The sequence below is a fragment of the Cololabis saira genome, chromosome 7 (genome assembly GCF_033807715.1).
Source record: "Cololabis saira isolate AMF1-May2022 chromosome 7, fColSai1.1, whole genome shotgun sequence".
Taxonomy (NCBI): domain Eukaryota; kingdom Metazoa; phylum Chordata; class Actinopteri; order Beloniformes; family Belonidae; genus Cololabis; species Cololabis saira.
The window spans coordinates 1,723,178-1,736,716 of record NC_084593.1 but is presented as its reverse complement, the minus strand read 5'-3'; the positions used below and the strand labels follow the sequence as shown (position 1 = coordinate 1,736,716).

At 42.5% G+C, this 13,539-nt stretch overlaps 1 protein-coding gene across 1 annotated transcript in view; it reads left to right on the top strand.

Moving 5' to 3' along the window:
* The first annotated feature begins 2,171 nt into the window (after positions 1–2,171).
* Positions 2,172–13,539, top strand: part of LOC133446718 (NLR family CARD domain-containing protein 3-like) — a 16,579-nt gene continuing 5,211 nt past the window's right edge. Inside the window, exons 1-7 of the mRNA XM_061724731.1 lie at positions 2,172–2,230; positions 2,319–4,086; positions 5,546–5,719; positions 6,163–6,327; positions 8,925–9,092; positions 12,077–12,244; positions 12,345–12,391. Coding sequence (XP_061580715.1) covers positions 2,194–2,230; positions 2,319–4,086; positions 5,546–5,719; positions 6,163–6,327; positions 8,925–9,092; positions 12,077–12,244; positions 12,345–12,391 — 2,527 coding nt within the window. The 5' untranslated portion in view covers positions 2,172–2,193. The remainder of the gene's footprint in view (positions 2,231–2,318; positions 4,087–5,545; positions 5,720–6,162; positions 6,328–8,924; positions 9,093–12,076; positions 12,245–12,344; positions 12,392–13,539) is intronic.

Sequence of the window (13,539 nt, the reverse complement as noted above, 5' to 3'; positions counted from 1 at the left end):
TGAAGTTTTTCTTGTTACACTCTTTTAGACACATTTGAGGGATGTTGGCCAAGACTTTTAATAGTGTTAAAATCATGTTAAAAATGATGTCACAATACCTTTAATGTATATTTTAAAAAGGCCTTGAATGTCTTAAAAACAATCTAAAGCTTGTTTTTTCTACATACATCAGAAATTCAGCCTGTGAGCCCTGTCTATAGTTTTACCGCTTCTAACCCCTTTTTCTGTGCCTTATTCTTAGGGAAAGGGGGGGTATGATAATGAGGCTCTGTGCTGATTGGCTCCCTGAATGACGTGTAGCAGGGGAGGAGAATAAACCTGGCATTCAGTTACACGGATCTTAAAGCCTGATTTACGGACCGAGCAGTTATTACATAAACAATGGCAGGTAAAAACTCCCCTAGTGGGAGAAAAACCTTAAGCCAAACAGTGGCAAGAAAAACTCCCCTTTAGGAGGAAGAAACCTGGACCAGGACCTGGATCATAAGGGGGGACCCTCCTGCCGAAGGCCAGACTGGGGGGTCGGGGACGTCAACAGCACAGCAGGCAGGTGGAAGCAGCAGCGGGATGACCAGAGGGGGGGGGATCCGGGGCCGCAGGTCAGCATGCAGCTCCCGAGGCTCCGGCCTGCAAACATGCACAAAAGAGAAAAAAGGGGGGCCGGCACAAGAAACTACAGGAACGATGGACAAAAATGATAGCTATGAGATACTTATAATAAATAAAAATGGAAATGGAGAAGCGAGGAAGGGAAGAGGAGAGGAGAAGAAGGGTGAGAGGCACCGCCCAGCGGATCATGTCGGTGCCCCCTGCAGCATAGGCCTATAGCAGCATATCTACCACCAAGCTATATTTGAGACTAACTATTATAGTCTTGTTCTATAGCTGCAACTATGACTACTGACTCTAACACACTAGAGTTTACACTACCTAGAGATTTACCAACACCAGCTAGAGGTGATCTATCAGTGACTGTCGCATTTTTGATCTGCTAAAGCGCCATTTGCCTCATTGTTGTAATTTTTTCCAAATGAGAATCGATTAAGATGTTAGAGCTGGAACTCCTCCACGAGTCCAGGACGGTACCGTACCAGTGTTTTCCATCCCTGGTCCTAAGGGCCCACTGTGCTGCTTGTTTTAGGAGTTGCTCCACCCCAATACACAAGTCCATCCACAGGACAGGACACTTGACTTAATGTTTGTTATCTGCTGAGCACAAAAACCTTTATAACTGGACTTCAAAATGAAATCTCTGTGTCCGTCTCAGCAGAACCGGTACACCACTACTAACGAAGTAACTGGTGTCACCATCTACATGCGTGGTTTGAGTTTCTGCTAATTCTTAATTGTTCCACAGAGCCGACGAGGAGAGCTCGGGTTCCCCCGCTTATCAGTCTGCCGAGGAGCTACAAGATGCACTAATCACGGTCTGTACCTGAACAATGACTCTTTCACTATTTCACCCCCTTTAGATTAAAGATATAAAGAACACGTATAACCCTGTCTCAGTATTTATTTAAAAACATAAAGAGTACACCTGGGGTGTACGTAGTTTTTCACACATTCCTTCTGCATCTTGACCTAATATGAAGACCTGGTGAGGATCAGATATTGATTATTATTGTGGTTATTCGAAATGTCGAGATTAATGTTCAAGTACAATCCCAAGAAAAAAGTCGAAATGTCGAGAAAAAAGTCGAAATTTCAAGAAAAAAGTTAAATAGTCGATAAAAAAGTCGAAGTTTCGAGAAAAAAGTCAAAATGTCAAGATTAATGTTGAAGTACAATCTTGAGAAAAAAGTCGAAATGTTGAGAAAAAAGTCGAAATGTTGAGAAAAAAGTCGAAATTTCAAGAAAAAAGTCGAATAGTCGAGAAAAAAGTAGAAATGTCGAGATTAAAAAGGAAAGGAAAAAGGGAAAAAAAAGAAGAAAAAAAAGAGAAAAAAAGAAAAAAAAAGGTGAAAGGTATTGTGGTTATTAGTAGTGTGATGTCTGAGGTAAAATATTTTAAATGAAACAAGGTGTACTGAGTTTTTTTCACATTACCGTGGCACTATTTTCCAGATCCTGCAAGAAGACGGCCCTCTTGGGGAGAAGGAGTTGAGGATGATTAGGACAGTTCTGGGTCAGAAGACGGTGTTTATTGGTGAAGATGAAAAACTGTCTCGGAAAGTCGATCTGCTCTTGAGGACGATGAAGCTGGACATGCCGGCTGAACATCTGCAGACCAGTAAGATTTATGAAGGCGACTGTTATTAATGTCCAAAAGATTGATGTATGAAAATAGTTATTATTGATGCAGCTTTCTCATTCTGCAGCTTGTCAGATGAAACTTAAATCCCAGCTGACGAAGAGGTTCCAGTGTGTGTTTGAGGGGATCGGTGAAGCAGGAAACTCAACCCGACTCAGTCAGATCTACACGGAGCTCTACGTCACAGAGGGAGGGGCTTCAGACGAGGAACACGAGGTCAGACAGATCGAAACCGCATCCAGGAAAACATATGCGGAAGAAATGGTAGTTGCGCGAGAGGACATCTTTAAAACTCCACCCGAAAGAGATAAATCAATCAGAACGGTGATGACGAAGGGAGTGGCCGGCATCGGGAAAACAATCTTAACTCAGAAGTTCAGTCTGGACTGGGCTGAAGGCAGAACCAACCAGGACATCCAGTTCCTGCTTCCATTCACCTTCAGACAGCTGAATGTGCTGAGAGAGGAGAAGTTCAGCTTGGTGGGACTCGTCCATCACCTCTTTTCTGAAACCAAAGGAATCTGCAGCTTTGAAGAGTTCCAGGTCGTGTTCATCTTTGACGGTCTGGATGAGTGTCGACTTCCTCTGGACTTCCACAACAATGAGGTCCTGACAGACGTATCAATGTCCACCTCGGTGGACGTGCTGCTGACAAACCTCATCAGGGGGAACCTGCTTCCTTCTGCTCGTCTCTGGATCACCACACGACCCGCAGCAGCCATTCAGATCCCTCCTGAGTGTGTTGACATGGTGACAGAAGTCAGAGGGTTCGCTGACCCCCAGAAGGAGGAATACTTCAGGAAGAGGTTCAGAGATGAGGAGGAGGCTAAAACGGTCATCTCCCACATCAAGACATCACGGAGCCTCCACATCATGTGCCACATCCCAGTCTTCTGCTGGATCACTGCTACGGTCCTGGAGAACGTCCTGGAAACCAGAGAGGGAGGGGGGCTGCCCAAGACCCTGACTGAGATGTACATCCACTTCCTGGTGGTCCAGACCAAAGTAAAGGTGGTCAAGTATGATGGAGGGTGTGGGATGGATCCACACTGGAGTCCAGAGAACAGGAGGATGGTGGAGTCTCTGGGAAAACTGGCTTTTGAGCAGTTGCAGAAAGGAAACCTGATCTTTTATGAACCAGACCTGAGAGAGTGTGGCATCGATGTCAGAGCAGCCTCAAAGTACTCAGGAGTCTTCACAGAGATCTTCAAAGAGGAGAAAGGACTGTACCAGGACCAGGTCTTCTGCTTCATCCACCTGAGTGTCCAGGAGTTTCTGGCTGCTCTTCATGTCCATCTGACCTTCATCAGCTCTGGAGTCAACCTGTTCAAGGAAAAACAAACCCTCTTAAAGTTGTCTAACTTATTCACCAAACCAAACATTACAGACCTTCACATCAGTGCCGTGAACAAGGCTTTAGAGAGTCCAAACGGACACCTGGACCTGTTCCTCCGCTTCCTCCTGGGCCTCTCACTGGACACCAATCAGAAACTCCTACAAGGCCTGACGACACAGACAGGAAGTAGCTCACAGACCAATCAGAAAACAGTCCAGTACATGAAGGAGAAGATCAATGAACATGTGTCTGCGGAGAGGAGCATCAATCTGCTCCACTGTCTGAATGAGCTGAACGATGGTTCCCTGGTGGAGGAGATCCAGCAGTACCTGGCGTCCCAGAGTCTCTCAGACAAACTGTCTCCTGCTCAGTGGTCGGCTCTGGCCTTCATCCTACTGTCGTCAGAAGATCTGGCCGTGTTCGACCTGCAGAAATACTCAGTTTCAGAGAAGGCTTTTCTGAGGCTGCTGCCGGTGGTTCGAGTCTCCAGAAAGGTTCTGTAAGTCAACACACGCTGTAGATGTGATCATCTTGTAGCTTCTTCTAAGGCAGGGGTCGGCAACCCAAAATGTTTTAGAGCCATATTGGACCAAAAATACAAACAACAAATATGTCTGGAGCTGCAAAAAATGAAAAGTCTTTAATGGATAAGCCTTAGAATGAAGGCAACACATGCTGCATGTTTCTATATTAGTTATACCGGTAACTGGGGGAAGATTTTTTTTTTTCATTATGCACTTCGAGAAAAAAGTCGAAATGACGGGAAAAAATTCGAAGTTTCGAGAAAAAAGTCAAAATGTCAAGATTAATGTTGAAGTACAATCTTGAGAAAAAAGTCAAAATGTTGAGAAAAAAGTTGAAATGTCGAGAAAAAGTTGAAATGTCGAGAAAAAAATTGAAATGTTGAGAAAAAGTCAAAATGTCGAGAAAAAATTCGAAATTTCAAGAAAAAAGTTGAATAGTCGAGAAAAAAGTCGAAGTTTCGAGAAAAAAGCCAAAATGTCAAGATTAATGTTGAAGTACAATCTTGAGAAAATAGTCGAAATTTTGAGAAAAAGTTGAAATGTCGAGAAAAAAGTTGAAATGTCGAGAAAAAAGTTGAAATGTCGAGAAAAAAGTTGAAAGGTTGAGAAAAAAGTCAAAATGTCGAGAAAAAAGTTGAAATGTTGAGAAAAAGTTGAAATGTCGATAAAAAAAGTTGAAATGTCGAGAAAAAAGTTGAAATGTCGATAAAAAAAGTTGAAATGTCGAGAAAAAACTTGAAATGTCGAATAAAAATTCGAAATTTCAAGATTAATGTTCAAGTACAATCCCAAGAAAAAAGTCGAAATGTTGAGAAAAAAGTCGAAATTTCAAGAAAAAAGTTAAACAGTCGAGAAAAAAGTCAAAATGTCAAGATTAATGTTGAAGTACAATCTTGAGAAAAAAGTCCAAATGTCGAGAAAAAAGTCGAAATGTTGAGAAAAAAGTTGAAATGTCGAGAAAAAAGTCGAAATGTTGAGAAAAAAGTCGAAATGTCGAGAAAAAAGTTGAAATGTCGAGAAAAAATTTGAAATGTCGAGAAAAAAGTTGAAATGTCGAGAAAAAAGTTGAAATGTCGAGAAAAAAGTTGAAATGTTGAGAAAAAAGTTGAAATGTCGAGAAAAAAGTCGAAATGTCGAGATTCATTTTCAAGTACAATCCCAAGAAAAAGGTGAAATGTCGAGAAAAAAGTCGAAATGTTGAGAAAAAAGTTGAAATTTCAAGAAAAAAGTCGAATAGTCGAGAAAAAAGTCGAAATGTCTAGATTAAAAAGGAAAGGAAAAAGAAAAAAAAAAGAAAAGAAGAAAAAAACAAAAAAAAAGGTGAAACATTTTTGAAAAAGCTCCAGGGAGCCACTAGGGCGGCGCTAAAGAGCCGCATGGCTCTGGAGCCGCAGGTTGCCGACCCCTGTTCTAACAATGTCATCTTCTCTTCAGGCTGAGCTTCTGTACTCTGGCGGAGAGGAGTTTTGAAGCTCTGTCCTCGGTCCTCAGCTCTCAGTCCTCCAGTCTGCAAGATCTGGACCTGAGTAACAACAACCTGCAGGATTCAGGACTGGAGCTCCTGTCGGCCGGTCTGGGAAGTCCACACTGCAAACTGGAAACTCTCAGGTCAGGGGAGCTTGTTTTTTCAGACAAAACTACTGTTATGATCAGGGGTGCACACAAGCCGGTACTCGAGGGGCCAGTTTTAGATGTTTCCCTGCCTCAACACAACCCTGATAGACAAGGCTGTGTCACCAACAAAGTTGTGTAAACCTTGATGACATGTTGATGATGACCAGTGATTAGAATCAGGTGTGTTGAAGACGGGGAAACATCTAAAACATGCAGTAGACTAGCCCTCGAGTACCGGCTTGTGTGCACCCCTGGTTATGGTTAACCAAATCTTTCAAGTGGTAGTATCAGGCCTCTCGATTAAGTCTGTTGTAAGAAAATAACTGTTAGGTCTTCAGGCTACTGAAGGTGTTTGTGGGTCATGAAACCAGACAGAAACACTGTCTTCATTACCATTTACCGCTTTCATCTTTTCATCTGTTCTGGGTTTTCTTCAGGTTGAGAGGCTGTTTCCCCTCAGACAGAAGTCTCCACGGTCTCCGTGGCGTCCAGTCCTCCCGTCTGAGAGAGCTGGACCTGAGCAACAACAACCTGCAGGATTCAGGAGCCGAGCTGCTGTCGGCCGCTCTGACGAGTCCTCAGAGTCACCTGGAAACTCTCAGGTTAGGCTCAAACTGGAAACTCTCAGGTCAGGCTCAAATGCAGGAACGTTAGCTGAAGTTTACAGGAGAGGGACCAGAATTACAAGAACAAAACAATAACATGAAGAATGAGACAACATGGAGCAGAGGCCACAACGAGGACACAAGACAGACATAAAACCTTGATCATCACAAGAACTTGTGGTTTTCTTGTCTCCAGTTCACCTTCGATGCCATTTCCTGTTACGGCTGCAGTCTCAACCGTTCTCTTGATTCATCTTCATTTAGTCGTCGATCATTTGAGGCATAATTGGTCTAAACAGATCATCTTGTATTGATCAGACTAGAAAGAAAGTCAGAACAGAGGTGAAGACCAAGTCAAAAAAAACATTTTATACTTACATTTCATGCAAAGCTCCTTTAAAACGCTTTGTGTCACTGTTTGCAGTAGTCCTTGAATCTTCATGAGCTGTAAAATTCGTCTGAGCAATGGGCAATTTGTCTAACCGTGCTGGCCTGGACCGCGGGCCAGCACGCAGCTCCCGAGGCTCCGGCCTGCAAACATGCACCAAAGAGAAAAAAGGGGGGCCGGCACAAGAAACTACAGGAACGATGGACAAAAATGATAGCTATGAGATATTTATAATAAATAAAAATGGAAATGGAGAAGAGAGGAAGGGAAGAGGAGAGGAGAAGAAGGATGAGAGGCACCGCCCAGCGGATCATGTCGGTGCCCCTGCAGCATAAGCCTATAGCAGCATATCTACCACCAAGCTGTATTTGAGACTAACTATTATAGTCTTGTTCTATAGCTGCAACTATGACTACTGACTCTAACACACTAGAGTTTACACTACCTAGAGATTTACCAACACCAGCTAGAGGTTTACTAAACACTAACTATAGGCTTTACTAAACAGAAAGGTTTTAAGTTTAGTTTTAAAGGTGGAGGTGGTGTCAGCCTCCTTAACCCAGTTTGGAAGTTGGTTCCAAAGTAATGGTGCCTGATAGCAGAACGCCCGCTCTCCAAATCTACATTTAGATACTCTAGGAACTACGAGTAAACCTGCACTCTGAGAACGGAGAGCTCTGACAGGAACATAAGGCACTATCAGGTTTTGTAAATAGTGCGGAGCTGAACCGTTTTGGGCTTTATACGCAAGTAATAAAATTTTAAATTGAATTCTGAATTTTACGGGTAACCAATGGAGCGACGCTAACACTGGAGAGACGTGGTCTCTCCTGCTAATTCCTGTCAGTACTCGTGCTGCTGCATTTTGGATCAGCTGGAGCCTATTCAGCAAATTACTTGGACATCCTGCTAACAACACATTACAGTAATCCAGTCTAGAAGATACAAACGCATGAACTAGTTTTTCTGCATCACTCTGCAAGAGGATTTTCCAAATTTTGGCAATATTACGGAGATGGAAAAACGCTATTTTACAAACCTGATTAACATATGATTTAAACGACAAATCCTGATGGAAAACAACACCAAGGTTTCTCACAGTTGCACTGGAAGCCATCGCAACACCATCTAGTCCCTTCCTAAGATGCTCTGGACCAAGAATGATAACCTCTGTTTTATCTGAATTTAGAAGCAAGAAATTTCCGGACATCCAGTCCTTGATGTCCCTAAGACATGCCTGAAGTTTAACTAACGGTTCTGTCTCATCCGGCTTCGTAGACAAATAGAGCTGCGTATCATCAGCATAACAATGAAAGTGTATGCCGTGATTCTGGATTATACTTCCCAACGGCTGCATGTATAAACTGAACAAGATTGGCCCTAGCACTGAACCCTGCGGAACACCATAACAGACCCTTGACTGTTCTGAAGAAACCTCATGTACATGAACAAACTGGAACCTGTCAGATAGATATGATTTAAACCAACATAGAGCTGTCCCTTTAATCCCAACAACATGCTCTAACCCAGGGGAATATACAAGATATGGCCTTTACACACTATTTTGCACAATATTGGAAGGAAGAAAATGTAAATATATTAAAATAGCATCGTGTACACATTTGGATTTATCCAATTTGGAGATTTTCAATCTAGGTACAAAGTTAAAGAAATCAACATTTATTAAAAAATTAATGGAATCACTTTCCACATTCAAAATATATTATTACTCAACGAAATACTCAATCTCAATTGTGTAATTGTGTTAAACCCCCGCAAAACCATGGATGGATTATCCTGACCGCTTCGCTCTCTGAGTTTCTGTCCTGCGCATTCTTTTACAGAAGGGCTCGAATGGCGACATGAAACTAAATGAAATACGAGCCTTTCCAACAATGGTCAATGTGTTTGAGTGCGCATGCGCCATCTATTGAGGAAATGTGGGCATTGCAGGGACAGGTGAAAAATTAACGAGGTCTAGCATCCAGCGGGCCGGATTAAAAAAAAGATTAAAAAGCCTTAGAGCAGACATGGGCAAACAAGTTTGCCCAGGTCTGCTCTAACCTGTGCAGTAAAATGCTGATCTACAGTGTCAAAAGCAGCACTGAGGTCCAGCAGAACCAGTATGGACACTAATCCCTTATCTGAGGTGATCATTCGTGATTCGTTTTCACTAAATAAAACTGTTTTATTCTCGTTTCCTCAGATTAAGTGTGTGTAACCTCTCGGAGAAAAGCTGTGCAGCTCTGTCGTCGGTGTTCAGCTCCTCTCAGCTGAGAGATGTGGACCTGAGTAACAACGACCTGCAGGACGGAGGCGTGAAGCTCCTGTCGGCTGGTCTGGACTCGCCCGCGTGTAAACTGGAAACTCTCAGGTAAATTCAAGTCATTGTGATGGAACATCAACTTCCAACAGGTTTAATGAACCTCTGTCATGGTCTGAGGGGTCTGTATCGTCTTCACTGGCACTATGTAACTTTGAGGAGCATGGTAGGAACCCTGCCACACTAAAAAACTACACATTTTTACGGCTTTTACTGCTTTACGGCATACGTCACTTCCCCCTCCTTCCCGATTCGTAGTCGAGACGAAAGCTGGGCGGGGCTTGGAGCGCAGAGCTCAGCAGAAGCTGGTGTCATGGCCCAAGCAGCGAAAAAACCCAAGAAAATAAAAGTTTTATCGGAGGAGGCGAAAAAAAGAAAGCGGGAGAGTAACAAGCTAAATGCCCGGAAAAGAATAACCATTGGCCCGGCGTTCACTCGCTGGCGTGAGCTGAAAGACGAGGACGGATGTACAATACAATTGAATAGAATTACAGCACTAGAGGAAAGAATGCAATGCAAAGAAAATGTATAGAACATTTCTAATATTTTTCCTGAGAACTGTAAAATTGCAAAACATTCAGTTATTCACAGGTTATAAAGTATTTTTTTATTTTGTCAGTAAGTATGTTGGACTAGCGTATGCGTTTGTAATTTGGGGAGCATTATCTGGCTGAAACAGGACGGGGGGCGGGGGAGACTTCACTAATAAAACCAAGTTGAACTTAGTGATTTTCAACATCGTCATATTATATTATTTAGCCAAAAATAGATACATTACCTCTTCACTATCCATCCTGCAAACGACCGCTGAAAACAGAAAAGTAGTTTTGAAAGTCTGTCCCGTCTTATTTCATTCACTATCAAAACAAATGCACGTGACGGGGACAGGAGTTTTCCGGCAGTACGCGCTGGTGCTCATGGGAAATGTAGTTCTTTCTGGTAAAGCACTACCGCTTTGGTCCAAAGGAGCCGCCAAGCTCAACAAAAGCTGAAAATTACATTGTGCTGCTTTAAATGCTAGTGAATAAAAATTAGTTTTAAGATGAGATTTGAAAAACATCCATAAAAGGAGCCGGAAGCTCAGTCCAGAGCCAGGACCGGTCCTGCAGAGGCCCGGCCCCCCAGAGGCTCGGCCCCCCAGAGCTAGGACCGGCCCCCCAGAGCCAGGACCGGCCCCCCAGAGGCCCGGCCCCCAAGAGCCAGGACCGGCCCCCCAGAGGCCCGGCCCCCCAGAGCCAGGACCGGCCCCCCCAGAGGCCCGGCCCCCCAGAGGCCCTCCCTGTTCTTTATCCTGGAGGGGGGAACTGCCCGAGAAGGTGGATGGACATTTAAGAGACCTGAGATATAAGGAGGAACAGCTAACGCTGCAGACACGTCACTGCACTAGTCTAGGCGGGACGAAACAAAGGCGTGTATAACTTTCTCAACGTTTTCGAAAGATAAAAAGGGTTGACACCAATGACACCAAGGTTTTTGGCAATATCTTTGACATGTGGCTTTAGTGGAGATAGATAGATAGATAGATAGATAGATAGATAGATAGATAGATAGATAGATAGATAGATAGATAGATAGATAGATAGATAGATAGATAGATAGATAGATAGATAGATAGATAGATAGATAGATAGATAGATCACGGCTCAGACAGGACAGAGAACCCAAAAGCACAACACCAGGCAGAATCAGAGTCCGTGAGGCTTTAATACTGGTCAAAGACAGGCAGGGGTCAAACCGGGCAGATCAGGCAAACAAGTCCAAGGGGGCAGGCAAAAATCCAAAACCGGGAGTCATACCGGGAGTCATACCGGGAGTCATACCGGGAGTCATACCGGGAGTCATGCAGGGTTACAGGCAGGCAGGCAGGCAGGAACAGGACAGAAATCAGGAAGGCTGGAAAGCGGAGCAAAAGCACACGACAATCTGGCAACAGGTATGAGGGAATGGGCCGGTTTATGAAGGGGAAACTGATGAGGGAAACCAGGTGTGGAGCTGGGCCAGGGAAGCACAGGTGAAGGGAATGAGGCTGATGAGGGTGGCAGGATCCAGATGACAGGAGAGTCAGTAACACAGCAAAAAAAATATGAACTGTGATCATGACAAGATAGATAGATAGATAGATAGATAGATAGATAGATAGATAGATAGATAGATAGATAGATAGATAGATAGATAGATAGATAGATAGATAGATAGATAGATAGATAGATAGATAGATAGATAGATAGATAGATAGATAGATCTTTATTGTCACTTTATTGTTAGATCTACATCTAAGTCACAGGCAGCACTGGGACGAAAAACTAGGGCCTCCGTTTTATTTTCAAGTTTAAAAGGTTTAAAGCCATCCAGGCTTTGATTTCCTCCAGACAGTCTAGTAAACTTTTAAAAGAGTGTGAGTCGTTTTGTGTTAATGGTGTATACAGGACTGTCTCAGAAAATGAGAATATTGTGATAGTTCTTTATTTTCTGTAATGCAATTAAAAAAACTAAAATGTCATACATTCTGGATTCATTACAAATCAACTGAAATATTGCAAGCCTTTTATTATTTTAATATTACTGATTATGGTTTACAGTTTAAGATTAAGATTCCCAGAATATTCTAATTTTTTGAGATAGGATATTTGAGTTTTCTTAAACTGTAAGCCATGATCAGCAATATTAAAATAATAAAAGGCTTGCAATATTTCAGTTGATTTGTAATGAATCCAGAATGTATGACATTTTTGCATTACAGAAAATAAAGAACTTTATCACAATATTCTAATTTTCTGAGACAGTCCTGTAAATTTGGGTGTCATAGCATAACAAGCTCCAGCTGTCGATCATGTGACGCCCCGTATTGTTTTTATTGATTATAAATCAAGTCCATGAGGTGGAGGTGCAGTTTATAGCTCCTTTTATTACTATAAAAGGTGCTCAAATATTAGAAGTTTTCATGCTCATATGAAGTACCTGCTGATGCAAAGCATGTGAATAACTTCTCCAGGTGGTCAGAAGGGTCAGACAGGTTTTTGTTTTTCCGCCTGCAGGCTGTCTGGGTGTTTGGTGACGGAGGACGGCTGCAGCTCTCTGGCTTCAGCTCTGAGCTCCAGCCGCCTGAGAGAGCTGGACCTGAGCTACAACCATCCCGGAGACTCGGGAGTGAAGCTTCTGTCTGCTAAGCTGCAGGATCCAGACTGCAGACTGGACACTCTCAGGTATTTTAGAGGTCTGCTGCAGGTCGACGTCTGATACTAGACATCAAGAAGAAGATAACGAGGTGTAACCGTCGGTTCTTCCTCCCCCGTGTCTTCTCAGAGTGGAGCCTGCTGGAGTCCAGTGGTTGAAACCAGGGTTGAGGAAATGTAAGTACTCGTAACTTGATTCACTTAAAAAAGTAACTGTTGAGTAACGTTTGATTTATTTTTTTAACACAACCATTCAAACAGACAAAAGTACAAAATAATCATCTTCAGGCAAATTACATCAATAAAATAATAAAATAAATTAAAATGAATAAAAAATAAAAAATAGTTTAAATTAAAATAATCTTGAATTAAATTCAAGTACTTAAATAAATAAAAAAATAATAACAGAATAAAAAAATAAATTAAGCACAAGTAGCACACAATTTCCAGCCTTTGTACTTTTCTTTTTTAACCAGGCAGAACTAGAACAAACATGAACTCATAGAAACTCTGTGTGTGTTTGAGTCTGTGCAAATGTGACAAAACATGCACAAACTAACATTTTTCCCAAAGAATCACCCAGTGATGTCATGAGATTGACGCATACGTGGATAAAAGGGATAAAATAAAAGTAACAGCTCAACGTAGCCTAATGTAGCGGAGTAAGAGGAACAGTTTCTTCTTCACAAATCTACTCAAGTAAAAGTAAAAAGTATAGTGATTCAAAACTACTCCTAAAAGTACAACATTTCCCAAAACTTACTCAAGTAAATGTAACTCGTTACTACAAACCTCTGCAGGTTTGGCACATGCAGAGCTTTAAAACATGTATTTTGAGGCCCACGTGTGTCTTCTGTGGGGAGACGCAGGCACTGTAGGACTTCCCACAGAAACCCACAGGGCTCTCTGTGGTTTGTGGGCTCCAGGGTCCACACCAGCTTTCCATCGTTGCTACTGAAGCTCCGGCACCGTTTGGACCTCACGTGTCCGGTTCTCCACACCGGTAACTCACTGACTACGTTTACATGCAGTCAAAATTCGGGTTATTGCTAATATTCCAGTTACTAAAACATTGGGAATATTCCGTTTACCTAGTAATTAATCATTCAGGATATCTGGATCAAACCAGTGAAGCATGGAGAACATCATGACACAATTCCCGTCATTTCTGCTTCTTTTTCCTGTATCCAAATTCAAAACAAATGCTGCTTCGCGCAACTTTTCTCTCACCTTCTTGTAAATCTTCTATCCCGGTACTTTCTACCGTCTACAAATGCAGAAATGTTCATATCCTTCATTACATTTATGAAGTGATTAGTCTCCTC